Here is a 17,512-nt window from a genome sequence, read left to right as displayed (position 1 = left end):
ATTGAATGTCAGCTTAATTTTTTTTACCCGCGCTCTCTGTTGCAAGAGTATTTTGCAAATGAGATTTGTAGCTATTTATGCAGCTTATCTGACAGCAGCAACTGGATTTCATGACCGTATTGAGATATTAGTATCACTCTACATAGGAGTTGGATTTTTGTATCAGGTTGACTGACAGCGGTTTTGTGGCAGGCAGTGGCATGCCCTTCTAATTGGTCCAGACTAAAAGTGAGAAGTGGCAGAGCCTGCAGGCGATGAGATTTTGACATATCTCCTGTGCTCTTGGCCCATTCAGTGCAGGTGTCATCCTGGTTTCCAGCTTAAGCGTGATGGGAAGACGTGTGTGGATATAGACGAGTGCACAACCACCTACCCCTGTTCTCAGCGCTGCATCAACACACATGGCAGCTTCCACTGTCTCTGCGTGGATGGCTTTGAACTGAGCCCCAATGACCCAACCATCTGCAAGTCCACGTCAGGTAAGGCATGCTTGTGTGTGTGTGTGTGCATTTTGCTGGTTGCTCATAGCCAAGTCAACCCTGACTCCAATGTTTCTGTCTGGTATTTGTGTGTAGAAGTGGAGCCCTACTTGATCTTTGCTAACCGATACTACCTGAGAAAACTCAATCTGGATGGATCCAACTACACTCTTATAAAGCAGGTGAGACACACTTTATCTCAGTTTGACCTGCTGGTGCACAACAAGGTGAAGCTGTCATTGTTTGCACTCCATTAACCTGTTAAAACTGTACCTACAGGGTCTGAATAATGCAGTGGCACTGGACTTCCACTATGCAGAGCAGATGATCTATTGGACAGACGTGACCACTCAGGGCAGCATGATCCGACGCATGCTTATGAACGGCAGCAACATAGAGGTCAGTGAGGAAATCAGACCCCCTTTTAGCCAGCCAACACATTAACCACTGTATTTACTCCTTTTCATGAAAGTTGTTTGAATCTCTTGACTGGAAAATTTCTGTCTAACCCTGTGACCAACTGACGTGGCAGGTTTTGCACCGGACCTCTCTGAGTAACCCAGATGGCTTGGCAGTGGATTGGGTTGGCGGGAACTTGTACTGGTGTGACAAAGGCCGGGACACCATCGAGGTGTCAAAACTCAATGGGGCCTACCGGACTGTGCTGGTCAACCAAGGCCTGAGGGAACCTCGTGCTGTGGCTGTGGATGTCCGCTATGGGTGAGGAGCCCAGCTTAAGTTTCATAGGCCATCAAAACATTCTCATCCGGTCATGGTGACTGCTGAGCTATTTTTGAAATTGAATCGAGTCTGTAACTGTAACTCTAACAATATCTTTATCCCCCGCTGGTTAGGTACCTGTATTGGTCCGACTGGGGGGACAGCCCTCACATTGGGAGAATCGGGATGGACGGCACCAACAGAAGTGTCATCGTCGAGGATAAGATCACGTGGCCCAATGGACTAACCCTGGACTTCATCAATGACCGTATATACTGGGCCGATGCCAGAGAGGACTACATTGAGTTTGCCAGCCTTGATGGCACCAGCAGACACACAGGTAAGGGACAAGTTCACTTTCAGACATGCTTAGAGCAACTTGACTGATGGGGTCACACCGATTTTCTACAGCGTGGGACTCCAGTTTCATGTATTGGTCTGTAGAAAATGAAGATATGTATGATTCTTTTTTTAGTAAGTAAAACGTAATGTTAAAATAAAAAGTATTGGAGGTAAGAAACTGTTGAATGCCACATAGTTGCATCTTCAACTTGAAATATACGGAAGATACATTCAAGGCACCATTGTTGATGCATTTATTGATTTTGTCTTTTAATAAAAGCTGGTGGGCAACTGTGAAGCTTTAATTATTTTTTTATCGAGTCCACTTAATAGGAGAATTTTTTTTGACAAAACATCTCTGGTAGTAACATAAGGAAGTGCAGAAACTGAATATTTAGCCGATCTGGTTTTGTTACGGCTACAATTTGTAGGGTGCCAGGCTTATGGGCTTGTGATCTGTCTGAACGAGTTTCCTCTTGTCAAATATTCATGCATACATTCACATATTTGTTTTGGAGCCACCAAGCACAAGCAGGCAGTTCAGATTGTTCCCTGCTGGGCTGGAGTCATGCAGCACAGGCCCAGGGGACAGAAGCCCTTTTTGTTTTGACCAGTGAGGCCTCTAGCATGTATGACGTCTGCATAGCGCTCAGTTGCTTAACACCCTCACTACAATAGCTGATATTGTCAGCCAACCAGGCGTGCAGAAGAGTTCTGGAGCCCAGCTCCCATCAATCCTCGACTGAAGAATGTACATTACATGTCAAATTTAGAATATTGTGATATGAGTGCTCTACAAATTCAGGGCATGCTGCAAATTTCTTTCATTGCAATGTTCCAACAGAAAAACTTCACAGATTGAACCATTTTGGAGGGAAAACTACTGTTTATACAAAATCACAATTCATGATGGAACATCCGACAGTCTGGTATTAGCTTGTGGTGTTAGTCCCCCAGCAGCTTGTCCGGGGAGTCATTCACCCGTCCGTTGATATACAAACACCGAACTGGCCTTGTGCGTGTTTGTAGAACAAGACTTGACCTGTTTGATTGAGTTCAGATAAGGATTGACCAAAGGGACTTTCATGCTAATCCGACTAATATCACAGTTCCACCTGATACGTCCATCGCATTAACAGCATGTTAGTTCTTTAAAGTACTTCACTTGTTATAATCAACACTGGAACCATGGTCACCTCATGAAAAGGTGTTTTCAAACTGCCATGTGTGCTTCATTCGTGCTTCATTTGTGTCTTCTTGCGTTTGCCAATCCATGCATGTGTGACGTATCTGGGTTGCTGAGTTTTACAACAGAAACTAATAGTGTCTTTCCATAACGCACAAGCCTCAAATACTGAGAGCAAACACATGAGATGACACGATGTGGAAACAGAAAGGTGCAATTAGAGTAAAGCCTAATGAGGCGTTGAAACCATTACCTAACACACAGATCGAGTAGAGCCAGTGTAGCTGTGCACCCCACCCTGCCTCTGTTTTACCTTAACAGTAGAAGACAGTTTCTCTTTTGGATGCAGCAGCAATAAGAAACGTTTGAGTGCTAACATCACAACATTATCTTCCTCTTCTTCTTTTCTTTTCTGTTAGTCATTGAATTTCTAGAATAAAATGGAAATTTGAGACGTGTTATGAATGGGAAATTCATGTATTTGCCAGTTTCTCATATTTACTTGATTAGACACGAGTATCATGTAGTTGTATGCACACGACATGTTCCTCTTTTTGGGAAAGCATAGTTTTTACTGTTGATGAGCATTATTAGGCAGAAACATATGAACACTGCACTAATTGGTTATAAAAATGAATCGGGATAACAGTGGGAAACCTTCAGTATGAGAGATTTACTCTCCCTAACAACTCATTCAAAATGTGATTCAATGTTTGTCTGTTGCTTCTCAGTTCTCAGCCAAGACATCCCCCACATCTTTGCAATGACTTTGTTTGAGGAGCACATCTACTGGACCGACTGGGAGACAAAGTCCATCAACAGGGCTCATAAGTCTCTGGGTACCAACAAGACCACCCTGATAAGCACCTTGCATCGGCCCATGGACATCCACATTTACCATCCATACCGCCAGCCCGAGGGTAAAAGCTGCCTTTTTGATCCTATTTTTTTTTCCCACTTCCCTAAATATCAAAAAACCTCAGTCTTGTGCTGAAATACATATCGTCGCAGTCAAAGTTGAATACATTTCCCATCTTTTACCCAGTGCTCAACCACCCGTGCCAGACAAACAACGGCGGCTGCAGTAACCTCTGCCTCCTCTCTCCTGGAGGAGGCTACAAGTGTGCCTGTCCCACCAACTTCTACCTGGCAAATAACAAGCGCACTTGCATGTCCAACTGTACAGCCAGCCAGGTAAGGATCATTATCAATGTGAACATGACTGAATGACTACAGGTGATAAGTGGATTTTCATATCTCCATGTCCCGCTGTGTCTTGTTTGATGAACTGCTACGCCTTGTGATTGCCTATCGACAGCTGGCTGGCTGCCCAGTGCTACACTAGCTAGCTCCTCCTGCTTCAGCCCTGTTGACGCAGGAGGAGCTCCGGTGTTATGTCCTTTCAACACTTTGATAAATGTCCCTCTTCCTTCTGTAGTTTGTATGCAAGAACGACAAGTGCATTCCGTTCTGGTGGAAGTGTGACACGGAGGATGATTGCGGCGACCGGTCGGATGAGCCAGCAGACTGCCGTAAGTGTTTGAGAAAGATAATTAGGAGACTATAGTGTGTCACATGCCTGAAACATGTAGGTGTGTAATTCAATTTTAAATGAAAGAGACAATTTTGCAGAGAGGAGTTTAAGTGTTGAAAAAAATGTGATGCTGACAAAATAAAATTATGTTTTCACGACAGCTGAGTTCAAATGCAGGCCGGGGCAGTTTCAGTGTGGCACCGGCATTTGCACCAACCCTGCCTACATCTGTGATGGAGACAATGACTGCCAGGACAACTCGGATGAGGCCAACTGCGGTATGTCCCCAAATGATTATCTTACACATTTAATAATCTGCATCCTGCACCTGTCTGTCTTTTGTTGGATACTACCATCACCATTTTATTGCTCAAACCTGTTGCCCTGTTGCTTGTGTCTTTGTTTGTCTGCTTGTGTAACTGCACCGCAGATATTCACGTTTGCCTGCCCAGTCAGTTCAAATGTTCCCACCCAAGCCGCTGCATCCCAGGCATCTTCCGCTGTAACGGCCAGGACAACTGTGGAGAAGGAGAGGATGAGAAGGACTGCCGTGAGTAGAACCTTTTTTCATTTTTTTTCCCAATTCCATCATATATAATACAGTGCCAGCCTTGACATGCTATTCTTTCACTTTGATGCTTAATTTCACACGGTAACTATAAATCTGTCTTTCCTTCCCGCAGCTGAGGTCACGTGTGCGCCCACCCAGTTCCAGTGTGCCATCACCAAACGCTGCATACCTCGTGTTTGGGTGTGTGACCGCGACAACGACTGTGTGGATGGATCTGATGAGCCCGCCAACTGCAGTAAGACTCCCGTTTTATTTCGCATTTTGTTTAAAACTGAGTCATCCGGATCAGTTCTCAATTGTAACCGCCTCCAAACGTTTCTCTCTCCAGCCCAGATGACTTGTGGTGTCGACGAGTTCCGATGCAAAGACTCTGGACGCTGCATCCCTGCTCGCTGGAAGTGTGACGGCGAGGACGACTGCGGCGATGCGTCCGATGAACCAAAAGAGGAGTGTGGTAAGAAAATCAACTCCTTTTTTAAAATTAAGATTCACTGAAGCGGCATTTCTGCCACTAATGTTTTCAAACCGGATTTTGTTCCTTTCTGTTTTTGTTTTATTGATTCTAACACTCTCTGTGCTTTGTACAGCTGAGAGGACATGTGAGCCGTACCAGTTCAGATGTAAGAACAACCGCTGCGTACCAGGCCGCTGGCAGTGTGACTACGACAACGACTGTGGGGACAACTCTGATGAAGACAAGTGCAGTAGGTGTCCACTTTACGCTTTGGGACAACGCCTTTTATACTGTGTACTATCAGCATCTGTGATCTCACCTTGTCCAGCGTCACTTACACTCATGCCTGGTCCACTGGAAGCATACTCACTCTGGACCTTTAACCTGTTAACTCTGTCACTTGTTTGCGATAACATCCATTCTCTGTCATTTCGGATGCATCTCACCTCATCTGATATTTGTTTTCATTTCATACTGTCCTGTTGGCATGGGCCAGAGGTAAGTTACTCCACCTTCATATGTCACCTCTCTGCTGTGTCTCCCACTCCACGCTGTGTCCACTCTCATGCTCCTGTCCAGCTGTGATCCCCACCCACCTGTGAGAGTCTGCAACCTCAGCTCTAAATACCGTAGATCATTTTTTCTAGATGCTACTGCTTAAAACTTTGTTTAAAGCTAATTGTATTATTACCACAAAAACATAAATATAGCACTGAAATTATATAAATTATATAAAAATAGCATTTAGACTTATTGAGCTCCTTTCATTCTCTCACATTACCTCCTGCTGCATCTACAGTCTTCCTCTGTGGTATTTTCAACCCTTGTCCTGTGTTTTGTGCTGAAGACTAAAACAGCCATAGCTCACTGCTAAGGGTGTTCATGCGGTACGTCACTGACCTTGTCACCCTGCCTTCTATCTGTAGTGCCTCGACAATGTTCTGAAAGTGAGTTTGCCTGCACCAACGGCCGCTGTATTGCTGGGAGGTGGAAGTGCGATGGCGACCACGACTGTGCTGATGGATCTGATGAGGTGCAGAAACTTAATGTTTGAACCGTCCTTTACAATAATATCTTGTGTTGATCTGGAAAAATAATTGAGTTGTCTGTGTTTAGTATTCATTTGTAAGTATAAAAGCTGATCCTTCTGGCTATGATGTCTCTTCAGAATGGCTGTGACCTTAAGTGTGACAACGACCAGTTCCAGTGTAAGAACGGACACTGTATCCCCATCCGCTGGAGGTGTGACGCCGACCCCGACTGCTTGGACGGCAGCGACGAAGAGAACTGTGGCAGTGCTGGTAAGTGCATGTCTGTGTCTATATATGCTGCTTTGAATTCTATCACTTATCATTCATTTGTACTGCTATTCTAATTGTTGTCTTGAACTCGTAAAAATCTCTTTTTGTTTTACTCAGCTGGGCGTCACTGCCCTCTGGATGAGCTCCAGTGTAACAACACTTTGTGTAAACCCCTCGCCTGGAAGTGTGATGGGGAGGACGACTGTGGGGACAACTCTGACGAGAACCCCGACGAGTGCAGTGAGTGCAGCCTTGTGAATGACGCACATGTGCAATGTCTGTCTTTTGTCATCGTTTGTCCTGACAATTTTTTTTTTTTTATCCGCCATCTTTTGTCTCATGTCCTCTTTCTGTTTGGCTTTCAGGGAAGTTCCAATGTCCTCCCACCAGAGCTTTCCGCTGCCAAAACGACCGTGTATGTCTGCAAATGTCAAAGAGGTGTAATGAAGTCAATAATTGCGGCGACAACTCTGATGAACTGAACTGCGGTAAGTTGTGGAGTCATTCAAATCGTTGTGAAATCGCCTCCTATTTTTATTAAGGAGATTGCTGACCTGTGTGGTGTTTATGGCTACAGCGTTCCCTCCAGCTGTTCCCACATGTGAGAAGGATGAGTTCCTGTGTGCTAACGGCAGATGCATCAGCTCCACCCTGCGCTGTAACTTCTTTAACGATTGTGAGGATTATGGCTCTGATGAGATCAGCTGCAAAACAGGTGCTTCATGTCAAAACCGATTTCTATATAATAGCTTACCAGAGAGTTGATGTTTCAAATGTTAAGCATCAGCAGAATCGCTTAGATTTTAAAATCCACTGACTCATGTTTGACTTGTGTTTGTGTTCAGATACCAAACTAAATGACTGCAGGAGTAACAGGACTCAGTGTGGCGACGGAGACGAGGCCCACTGTGTCACCAACAGCACAGACTCTTTCTGCTCCTGCAAACCAGGCTTCCAGAAGTTAGGACACCACACCTGTGGAGGTACACGTGCACAAAACACTGCACCTGACCAATAATAACTCACCTCAAATATATAAATGCTTTGGAGGTAAGGAGCTGGGGTGTGGTATTTTCCTATTAAATAAATCTTTCTATTTGGTTCTCCATTTTTCAGATAAGAATGAGTGTCTGCAGTTCGCCATGTGTTCCCATGTCTGCAACAACACCAAAGGATCCTACAAATGCAGCTGCCACAAGTACTTCACCAGGATCAGTGACACCTGCAAGGCTGACAGTGAGAACCACAACGTCATCTGTTTTATACGCTGCTTATCCTTTCATGCTTCTTTTTAAAATACTCATGACAATAGTTCATTTTAGTTTCAAAGGCCATCCTTTTGACTCGTTCTCTTCCAGGCATGAACAGCAGTCGACAAATTCTCTACATAGCCGACGACAATGAAATCCGCAGTCTGGACCCCGGCATGCCCAACTGGCGCTATGAGCAGACCTTCCAAGGCGATGCCAGCGTGCGTATTGATGCGATGGACGTGCATGTCAAGACCAACCGCATCTTCTGGACCAACTGGCACACGGGCCGCATCTCCTCCTACGAACTTCCAGGACCGTCCACATCATCATCATCATCATCATTATCCTCCTCGACTGAGGGCAGGATCACCAACTTGCAGGTAATGCCGGTAAAATTTGTGCAGATGCACGAACTCTCCATCGTACTATAACAAACGCATCACACACACTCATATGGGCACGCAGTGACTGCCTCTCTGCCTGTATCCAGATCAAAGAGCTGAAGATGCCCCGTGGTATAGCAGTGGACTGGGTGGCTGGTAACCTGTACTGGACGGACTCTGGTCGAGATGTTATCGAAGTGGCTCAGATATCAGGCCAGCATTGCAAGACCCTTGTCTCTGGCATGATAGACGAGCCTAATGCCATCGTTGTGGATCCACAGAGAGGGTAAGAAAGAGTGAACTCTTTGACGGTGGCTTCAGGGAAACGCTCGTATAAAATATATGATTTCAATGAGTGTGCTCCAACTCTGTTTCCCTTCAGAACCATGTATTGGGCAGACTGGGGGAACCACCCTAAAATTGAGACTGCTGCCATGGACGGCACTCTGAGACAAACTCTAGTTCATGAGAACATCCAGTGGCCCACCGGTCAGTACGACGTTAACTTTATATGATTTATCTTAACCCTGATTTGTCCAAGGAAATGAAAGCATGCATGCTATTCAACTTCCTCCTCCACATTCACATTTAGCCGGCTGTCCAGCAGCATTACAGCCTTTTATTCTATGTAGGTTGCCATGTCTCTATCTGCAAGGCTCTTCCATTCTGTCTCTACAGGTTTGGCTGTCGACTACTTCAACGAGCGTCTTTACTGGGCAGATGCTAAACTCTCAGTAATTGGCAGTGTTCGTCTGGATGGCTCTGATCCTGTAATTTCTGTCTCTGGCATCAAAAACAGTTGAGTTGTTTCTTCACTTAAAACCAAACTGTGAGAAACATGCGAGTTCAGAAACCTGGCATTAGTTGCTTATTGTTTGTTTTTTTTCTTTTTTGAATCCATTATCTTTTTCTCCCCCTTATTTCTCAGACCTGCTCCATCCATACAGCATAGATATCTTTGAGGACTACATATATGGGGTCACCTATATCAATAACGTTGTCTTCCGGGTCAACAAGTTTGGCAAAGGCCCCATGGAGAATCTCACCACAGGCATCAACCATGCTACTGATATAGTCCTCTACCACCGTTACAAGCAGCCAGAGAGTAAGTTGGCTTTTCTATGCATTAGTTTACTTGCGTCCTCAAAGTCATAAGATGCATAATATATTTTAAGTTGTATAAATGAATACAACTGGGTTTTATACATTTGATGCAGTTTTTTCTCACTGGATGTCTTGTTTGTCTCTGCACCAGTGACTAACCCATGTGACCGGAAGAAGTGCGAGTGGCTGTGTCTGCTCAGCCCCAGTGGGCCGGTGTGTACCTGCCCCAACAACTATGTGGCAGACAACGGCACGTGTGTAGCGAGACCGAGCCCCACACAGTCACCATTCTGTAAGTCTGCAGATACACTTCACTGTTGTACAAATACCTGAGCAGTAGAGCAACAGCCTCACATGATCAAACTCCTGGGTGGTTTTCATCTGGGTGGCTTTACAATCATGGAATCCCCCCCCCCCCCCTACAGCTCCCCCCTCAGGGCCCTGCAATATTCAGTGTCAGAACGGTGGGAGCTGCTTCCTCAACGCCCGTCAGGTGGCCAAGTGCCGCTGCCAGCCCAGCTACACCGGAGAGAGATGTGAGATCAACCAGTGCAGGGACTACTGCAAAAATGGAGGCACATGCACTGCTTCTCACACAGGTAAGAGCACGACCCATGTGATCTCTTTTTCCTTACTGTGCAGGAAAGCAAGAGGTCATTTCATTTATGTTACGTTTCTTCCCTTTTTATAAGAACATCAGTCTCAGGTGTGTATATTTATGTAGACTTGAAAAAGTTGAATGGCCTTTGTAATGACTTTGTTACATAAACGTGAGTGGGAATACTGTAATCCGTCTGGATGTTATTAAATCTGCACTTTTCCTTTTGGGAAAATGTTTCTAACGAGCAAATTATTAAGTGAAATAAACATGTTATGACAGCTTTGATGTGAAATGATAATTTCTTTCTGGCAAGTATTTTATGCCACTGATATTTTAGTTGGTCTACAAATCATTAGTACAATTTCCACCCATCATTTTGCTGTCTGTGAAAGCGCCGCGGAGTATTCATTAGTAACAGCGATCCCATGCCAAAATGTTGCAGAAGAGAGGACATAAAGTAAGGCACTTGAGATGCATAGCTGCAGCCTTCGTGTATTGTGGTTGTATTTCATTTATATTTGTCTCACAATTTTTTGAACTTCAAATTCATGTCCCGTGTTGCAGGTGCCCCAACCTGTAGATGCCCAAAAGGCTTCACAGGGCCCAACTGTAGCCACCACACTTGTCAGGACTACTGCCTGAATGAAGGCAACTGCTCGGTCAACATGGGCAACCAGCCAACCTGCAGCTGTCTGCCAGAGTACAAGGGAGACCAGTGCCAGTACAGTAAGTGGCAGCACTGTCAGATGTTGCTACATTGTCTTTAAGGAGTCTGGATCTGTATGGATGCTCAGCTTCTTGAATGTAAATGATATATTTCATTGCTTTGCTTTACCTTGTACTTCACAAAAAATGACATTTGGTGCATTTTGTCACAAAATGATCAACTTTTACAATGTTATATTTGATTGTTCTAGGGAAGAAAAAAAAGCCCCACTACGAATACAATCCTATGGAACAACATGTGAATCTATGACCGTTGAGTTCTTTGCACTTATCGCACGTCTTCCTTCCCGTCCTCAGCTAATTGTGAAGGGTTCTGCCACACCGCTGGAACCTGCTTACAAACCGCCAACGGCACTAAAATCTGTCTGTGCACCACTCAGTACATTGGATACCAATGTGAGTTGGACAAATGTCTATTCTGTGGAGCGGGCAAGTGTTTGACGTCATCCTCAGGCGAGGTTTCATGCAGGTGGGTACACTGTGGACAACATGCACAAAATAAATTAGACTTGAAATTTGAAATATTTGTAAATTTTTATTTTGGACTGCTCAGTACCATGCGGGCAAGGCCACACATATCATATTATTATTATTATAATATATTATCAAGCAACATAATTATTTTTTTATTGTGTGTGTGTGTGTGTGTGTGTAGCTGCCCCAATGGTCAGACCCAACCCAGCTGCTATTCCTGTTTGGACTACTGCTCAAATGGACAATGTTCAGTTGACACTCGCACCCTGCTGCCTCAGTGCAAGTAAGATATGACAGCCACACCCATCTCAACCCCACACATCAATACACTTCTTTCAAACTCAAATACACATGCCAATTCCCATTTGTACTGTGAACAGATCATTGTAACCACAGTATGGAAATGAGGAACCATCAAAAGACCTGCACACTTTCTAACTCTGTTCCATTGTGTGTGTCCAGGTGTCCTGTGGGATGGAGGGGATACAGATGTGAGATTGCAGCAGCTTCTATGGATGCTTCTACTTCCAGTGGAAGTAAGTCACACAGTTTAGAGAATCTTGTTAGTAAAACATGCACTTTGGTCCTATTTGCTCACATTATTTGCTCACTTGCAGGTACTGCCTCCATCATCATCCCAGTGCTTCTCCTGCTGTTACTGGCACTTCTGGTCGTTGGTGCCATCTTGTGGTACAGGAGGAGAATGCGTGGGTGAGTCCTGGTTTCAGAGAGTTTCGATCCTGACTCCATTTTTTTCATATTTTCCTCTCACTATTAGAAATCTCACCTCTCTTTCTCTCTTACCTTTTGATAACCATCTATTTCCTGTTTCCCAGGTCTCTATGGCCGGCCAAATCTCGTTCTCAGTGCTCGCGGTAACTTCATAGGGTTACATAATTCATCTGTTGACCCACCCCTTCCCTAATACCCAGTCAGATTGGCCAATCTGTTTGTCAATCAATTTGTCCAATCTGTTGGTCAATGTAGAAATCTTTTTGTAATTGCCTGCCATCTCCTGTTTGCCTCCCACTGGTTTTCCCAACCGGCAAACACAGGGAAAATATTGACTCTTAGCCAAAGTAGTTTTGCTGGTAATGCACAAACAATCAAACTGTTATGTCCGTGTTGCATCTCCGTACCTTCCCTTTTTACATGTGTAAATGTTAGCCTTACTCTATGTGCTTGAATACTAAAATATACAAGTGTGCATCTATGAAGAATGTTCATGTGCTTGCAAACAACTGAATATTTGCAATGTGAAAATTCAGCATTCTCCACTCTAGACATGCTGCCGTATATGTTCTCTGGGTTTGATCAAATGAGCTTTTGTCAAAAGCTTATTTGACAACCTTTAATATATGTTGTCTTGATTGTGTGACTTGTACGTTGCTGTTGAGTCAGTACCTGGTTTATGCCACGTTGTGATATTTTTCAAGCCTCTGTGATTTTTTTAAAATGTTTTATTTAAGGTTTCTCTCAAAATATAAGTCATGATCTTCTAGTTAATTGCTTTGATGGTTCATCAGATTATTCATCTTTATCTGTCTGCAGTGCAAAGGGCTTCCAGCACCACCGAATGACAAATGGAGCCATGAATGTTGAGATTGGGAACCCTGCCTATAAGATCTATGAAGGAGACCCTGACGATGACGCTGGGGAGCTCCTGGATTCAGACTATGCTTTGGACCCAGACAAGGTAACACAGATTAAAGCATTTTTGTATGAACAATGTGTTCACAGAAAACATCTCTTCTCGCTTACTATAGTGTTAAATAGTCATACAGATAGTTTACGTTTCATCCACCTATATTTGAAAACTTCTGCTGCCTAAAACAATGTCCCAGAGCAGACCAATACACGATACTACATTATAAACACTACAGGACATATCAACCTAAATTACAAACCAAAACTGTCCCATGGGTTCTGGTGGTAACGGAAATGGAATGATTGGTTGGAATTATTTGGATGAACTGACCATTGTAAGTGACAAAATGTCTTTATTATATTTTAGTGACCTGACCTTTTCAAACACAACATGCAGTAAATACCGGTTTCACATTTAACAAATCTCAGCCTTTCTCTTTCCCTTTGAGTCACCATGCAATTTTCTTTGCTCTGCAGCCGACCAACTTCACCAACCCAGTGTATGCCACCCTGTACATGGGCGCCCAGAACAGCCGCAACTCTCTGGCCAGCACCGATGAAAAGAAGGAGCTTCTCTCCCAGGGCGATGAGGATATGAGTGACCCGCTGGCGTAGAGCTTGGCATGGATTGAACTCTGCCAACGTTGCCCTGCCCAACCCAGTGCTGAGCCAATGAGATCTCTCATCTTATGCCTTTACCGAGTGAAAAGAAAAGCAACAAAAAAAAGGAGAACATTGTATAAAATGTATAAAATGAAGGACTACTTTTTTTAAGTGATTGCAGTATTATATTTAGTTCTTTGACAAAAAAAAAAATTCTCTGGTGACGGAAAGGAACCATTTTATAGACATTTATTCAGTTCTTTTTAATTTTGCTCACCTCCTCCTCACAACTCTCCCTCCCCTCTCACGCATATAGCCACTACCTCTGTGCAAATGTAAAAGATAGAGACGTACAAATGGCAGTGGAACAATTTGATTTTTTTATTTTTGTATGAATTATAGGGTATAGGGGAGGAAAAAATAATATTGTTCCACCTTAGAAAACGTTGCCAAGTCTTTGTTGTTCATGAAAGAGAGAAGTGCCAGTGCTCACTACGAATGCTTCCTGGATGCTGGTTCGGCTCAGTCTTTCTCATGTGTACATGTACGTTTGCTGCTGGATGCCTAAAGGGAGACGGAGGCTGGGAGCGTACACATGGAGGACTCTGCATCCATCAGATGGTGTTTGTTCTGTTGTCTCAAAGAACTACATTCAAGTGATTGTCTTTTAACTCCTTGCACAGACTAAAGTTTTTTATATATATATATATATATATATATATATATATATATATATATATATATATATATATATATATATATATATATAAATATATATATATATATATATATATATATATATATATATATATATAAATATAAATTAACAAAGTGTCTTGAAAATATACCCAGGAATACAAACATCAGTAACAAATAGCAGTCTGTACTTAAGTTTTTTTTAAGTCTTTGTATAATTGACATTCTTTGTGTCGGCAATGAATGAGTCAATGGTCAGTGTGCGAGTGTGCCGGATGAAGATGATTGTAACAAAGTCCACATTCCAGGATGAAAAGTCTGGGATGGATATCTGTGGCCTTGGTTTAGTCTACTGCTGGGCACTCTGGACAGAAGTCGGATTTTGCTTTGAAACTGTTCTAGAAAGTTCTTTTTACTGAGGGACGGCAAGCTTCTGTGAATACCCGGTCATCACTGACAAACAATCTGCATCTGGCTTTTGTTCCTTGTCTTTTGATTGTAAATGTGTTTTCAGGAAAGGCCGGGGAGACCGTTTAATGGTACGTACTTCTGTGCGAGATTGTTTTTGTGTTTATTTTTGTTTTGTTAAATTGTATGCAATTACATGGATGTGTAATTTAGGTTAATGCTCATTAAGTGCATTCCCAAGAAGGGGACTAATCAGCTCCCTGATAAGCATTACTTTAATTCCTTTGCCATGCTGTTAACGCTAACCATCTGTCTGTCAGTCAAACTGGTTTTTAGTCTTAAAGTGTGTTGCGCTCCGTGTCTCCCTGCTCACCACGCTGCTTTTAACTGAGCTCACCTGCTATATCACTCTGCATAGTGCTCTCACACGCCCAACCTAGAAGAAACTCATTTTCGCCCCTCACTCGTTAACAGTATTCATCACTTCGCCTTTGTTTGTTTTTTTACATCCGGCTCTGTTCGATTTTCACCTGACCATGTAAATTAGAAAAATCATTTTTCAGTTGGAGAATTTCTTTTGGTGGCAAAAACCCACATGGATATTTGTGGTTATGATTGTTTTGTTATGATTCTATTTCTTTTTGATATAAGAAATTAAATGGATTTTTATAGTAGAAAATGTACAGTGGCTCTGTCTGTCATTTGGAGAGATGGAGGGGAAAAGCAATCGCTCATTATTTCTGACTGAGTTCATCTCAAGTGAACATCAAGTTTCCTTTGAAATAAAACATGAACATGTAGGAATCACTTGTTTTGAATATTGCTTCATCAAAGAGAGCGCAGCCTTTGTTTTCATGCTCCTGAGGCGTAATGACAGTCTTTAGTCTTGCAGTTACATTATTCATCTTATTTATTAAACAAGAAGTGTCATCTTTCAGTCAATAGACAATATCATGGATCATTTCTTTGAAAATAAGTTTCTTGATTTGAATGTACATAAATGAATACTTAAAGAATAGTGTCTCATACAATGTTGAGCCAAATGAAGTTGTGTAAAGATGTATCGCTCCCTTTATGCCAATGTTATGAAAGTTTCAACAGCTGTTCGGAGAAATAGATTCATCTCTATTAAAACGGAGATTAAATGAAATTTTAAAACATAAGACCTCATAGAAATGGATACATCCTTCAACCATAACCACATCTATAGCAGGTTAACGTCATCTGGCCCCTAATCAGCAGTCCATGTGGAGTCTTCTTCATACATTTGTCACTTCCCTAATGTCCCTTAAAGTGTTGGCAAGGCATATAACATTCCGTTTTTAAGAACTTCTTGGACAAGGCACAAAGAAATATAAATCATTATGAGCTTAAAGACACTGATGCACCAGAGGTAAATAAAAGAGGAATCGTAAAATCATTATTCCCCTTACCGTCTAGTTGTTTGACTTTAAAGCTGGAAATTTAAACTTCTGGATATTGTCAGTATTATAAGACTACTGTTATAGAACAAGGCATTACAAAATACAATCTTTTAAAAACAAATGAAAGCTGTAGAATGAACAAATTATGGCTGCTTCAAGAGAAATAACACTGTTTATACAAAAAAAAGGCACTTCTTAAGCAAAACATGAGGCATTGGAGACATTTTGGTTTGGCTAGCTTCTCCAAAAGAACCAACGGAATCTATGTTTTTCCTACCGAAAAACTGATGTGATTGAAATGTAATTAGTCAATATTTAGTCTTGATTGAATGTGTTGACTTTGCTTAAAGTTTGGAAACAGTCCCCAAATGTCTCTTTATAATATTGAAGCTCCTCTGTTATTTTGAGGAAGGTTTTGTCTCTTCAGGGCAATCATCCCAGCAGCAGAGATGGCATCTTCCCCTGGCTGACTTCCAGTCTAAGTCCTGCTACGACTGCATAGTCTGAGGAAATGAACGGTCTTGGGAATAAGGTCCACATGTTGGCAGCCGCTTTGTTTGTGAAAGCAAAGTTCCTCCTGCTCCGTGGTCCCGCCGGTCCTCACCTCACCTGTTTTGTAGTTATCCTCCTGGTTCTCCGTGGCAACAGGGCAGGGAAAGTCTTGTGTTTGCAGTGAGACGGGAGTGACCCATTGTGCTTCTGTAATGATGCCTGCTCACTTAAAGTGGCTGTAAAAGTCCTCCATAAATAAATAAATTACCCAGCTATAACAAGGGCTCTGTCCTGTCCCTCCTTTCAGTCATTGTGATCTGCAGCCTCAGGGTTGAGATAGACCATCGGGACACAGGGAGGGAGGTTATAGTGGGGAGGGGAGTATAAGTGACCAATAAGTGGTTTAGGGTCTTTTCCAACCGCTCCGGATCAACGCATCAGCTCGCAGGAAAGGCTGGTTTCGGAGATCTGTGAGTAGGTATGGAGAGAGGGGTCAGAGACGGGGATGGGGGACACACATGTTAGAGGACCCAGAGGTCAAGAAGCAAACTTGCTACTACTTGACTCAACTTTAACTTCTTTTTTCTTAGACAGTGCTAAGAGTGTGTTAAACCGTATAGCTAGAAGACATGCACTCAATTACCGGTTTATCAGGTACACCTAATTATCTAATCACCACATTCATCCAATAAAACGATAAAGCAAGGACTCTATCTCGGTCTGTGGGTATGTCCTCAGCATATTTTAAGAATCTTGTATCCTTCATACTAGGCAAGTGTATTGCTGGGGACCAAAGGATGTGGCGTGTCGAATGTGGTGCACTTTGGCCAGATGGTGGAGCTATAAGAATTTACTTGATGTTTTAAAGAAAGTCATAACATAGTGAGTCATGAAATATATCACAAAATGTCATAACTTTGTATGTCAGGGAAAAGGTAATTAAGAAGACAAAGTATAGTATGTCATATAAATTCATAAAAAGTCATCGTATAGTATGGAATAAACATAACAGTCATAGGAGAGTGTCGTAAAAATTCAAAGATAATGTCATAAAAAGTCATAGTATAGTGTGCCATGAAAAAGTTAAAGGACACGTCATGAAAGCGTCATAAAA

General features: G+C 42.8%; 2 protein-coding genes across 8 annotated transcripts in view; one reads left to right on the top strand and one right to left on the bottom strand.

Annotated features, from left to right (window-relative positions):
* Positions 1 to 15,165, top strand: part of LOC306780961 (low-density lipoprotein receptor-related protein 1-like) — a 48,434-nt gene extending 33,269 nt beyond the window's left edge. Inside the window, exons 51-84 of the mRNA XM_079273526.1 lie at positions 296 to 479; positions 576 to 661; positions 759 to 878; positions 1,012 to 1,199; positions 1,334 to 1,539; positions 3,459 to 3,647; positions 3,773 to 3,921; positions 4,166 to 4,259; positions 4,423 to 4,539; positions 4,692 to 4,811; positions 4,945 to 5,067; positions 5,161 to 5,286; positions 5,420 to 5,536; positions 6,213 to 6,319; positions 6,455 to 6,587; positions 6,705 to 6,827; positions 6,953 to 7,075; positions 7,165 to 7,302; positions 7,433 to 7,570; positions 7,704 to 7,823; positions 7,946 to 8,220; positions 8,331 to 8,509; positions 8,606 to 8,712; positions 8,902 to 9,021; positions 9,152 to 9,328; positions 9,479 to 9,619; positions 9,753 to 9,926; positions 10,493 to 10,654; positions 10,952 to 11,123; positions 11,310 to 11,411; positions 11,591 to 11,664; positions 11,746 to 11,839; positions 12,680 to 12,824; positions 13,253 to 15,165. Of these exons, the coding sequence (XP_079129652.1) occupies positions 296 to 479; positions 576 to 661; positions 759 to 878; positions 1,012 to 1,199; positions 1,334 to 1,539; positions 3,459 to 3,647; positions 3,773 to 3,921; positions 4,166 to 4,259; positions 4,423 to 4,539; positions 4,692 to 4,811; positions 4,945 to 5,067; positions 5,161 to 5,286; positions 5,420 to 5,536; positions 6,213 to 6,319; positions 6,455 to 6,587; positions 6,705 to 6,827; positions 6,953 to 7,075; positions 7,165 to 7,302; positions 7,433 to 7,570; positions 7,704 to 7,823; positions 7,946 to 8,220; positions 8,331 to 8,509; positions 8,606 to 8,712; positions 8,902 to 9,021; positions 9,152 to 9,328; positions 9,479 to 9,619; positions 9,753 to 9,926; positions 10,493 to 10,654; positions 10,952 to 11,123; positions 11,310 to 11,411; positions 11,591 to 11,664; positions 11,746 to 11,839; positions 12,680 to 12,824; positions 13,253 to 13,390 (4,761 nt within the window). The 3' untranslated portion in view covers positions 13,391 to 15,165. The remainder of the gene's footprint in view (positions 1 to 295; positions 480 to 575; positions 662 to 758; positions 879 to 1,011; positions 1,200 to 1,333; positions 1,540 to 3,458; positions 3,648 to 3,772; positions 3,922 to 4,165; positions 4,260 to 4,422; positions 4,540 to 4,691; positions 4,812 to 4,944; positions 5,068 to 5,160; positions 5,287 to 5,419; positions 5,537 to 6,212; positions 6,320 to 6,454; positions 6,588 to 6,704; positions 6,828 to 6,952; positions 7,076 to 7,164; positions 7,303 to 7,432; positions 7,571 to 7,703; positions 7,824 to 7,945; positions 8,221 to 8,330; positions 8,510 to 8,605; positions 8,713 to 8,901; positions 9,022 to 9,151; positions 9,329 to 9,478; positions 9,620 to 9,752; positions 9,927 to 10,492; positions 10,655 to 10,951; positions 11,124 to 11,309; positions 11,412 to 11,590; positions 11,665 to 11,745; positions 11,840 to 12,679; positions 12,825 to 13,252) is intronic.
* A 146-nt stretch (positions 15,166 to 15,311) lies between these two features.
* fmnl3 (formin-like 3) overlaps positions 15,312 to 17,512 on the bottom strand; it is a 32,060-nt gene continuing 29,859 nt past the window's right edge. For all 7 annotated transcript variants that reach the window (XM_079273528.1, XM_079273527.1, XM_079273531.1 and 4 more), the window contains one exon: positions 15,312 to 16,866. Coding sequence is in view for 2 of the 7 variants with exons in the window: in XM_079273530.1 (XP_079129656.1) it covers positions 16,802 to 16,866 (65 nt within the window). In the remaining 5 variants the exon portion in view is untranslated. The remainder of the gene's footprint in view (positions 16,867 to 17,512) is intronic.

This window comes from Melanostigma gelatinosum, assembly GCF_949748355.1.
Source record: "Melanostigma gelatinosum genome assembly, chromosome: 8".
Classification (NCBI taxonomy): Eukaryota; Metazoa; Chordata; class Actinopteri; order Perciformes; family Zoarcidae; genus Melanostigma; species Melanostigma gelatinosum.
Note: the sequence above shows the minus strand (reverse complement) of the source record. Positions and strands in the feature narration are given on the sequence as shown.